Source organism: Apaloderma vittatum, unplaced genomic scaffold (genome assembly GCF_000703405.1).
Source record: "Apaloderma vittatum isolate BGI_N311 unplaced genomic scaffold, ASM70340v1 scaffold23348, whole genome shotgun sequence".
Lineage (NCBI taxonomy): Eukaryota > Metazoa > Chordata > Aves > Trogoniformes > Trogonidae > Apaloderma > Apaloderma vittatum.
Genome location: NW_009731581.1, coordinates 76,873 through 77,152, shown reverse-complemented (window position 1 = coordinate 77,152; position 280 = coordinate 76,873). Strand labels below are relative to the sequence as shown.

Sequence of the window (280 nt, the reverse complement as noted above, 5' to 3'; positions counted from 1 at the left end):
CAAGAGGGGCGTCTCGGTCCCAAAGCGGGTGCGTAACCGCGTTCAGGGAATTGTTAAATTATGATGCCGAAAGACGCCGTCAAACAGGCCAGCGCACTGATCGGAACGAACAAGCCTAAAGCCGATGTTAGTTTCAGAAGTTACAAGACCAGGGATTATGAAGAAAAAACAAACCCCAGGCAGTGTCCCGGGTGTGAAATTAAAGTGTTGAGAGTGCAGTAGCCGTATAAAAGAAGCTGGTACGACGTTGGGCGACCTGTACTTGTCGGTTGGCGGATAC

At 50.4% G+C, this 280-nt stretch overlaps 1 protein-coding gene across 1 annotated transcript in view; it reads left to right on the top strand.

Annotated features, from left to right (window-relative positions):
• Positions 1-63: 63 nt before the first annotated feature.
• The window catches only part of CHD7 (chromodomain helicase DNA binding protein 7), a 50,971-nt gene continuing 50,754 nt past the window's right edge, over positions 64-280 (top strand). The window contains exon 1 of the mRNA XM_009875249.1: positions 64-191. Within this exon, the coding sequence (XP_009873551.1) occupies positions 64-191 (128 nt within the window). The remainder of the gene's footprint in view (positions 192-280) is intronic.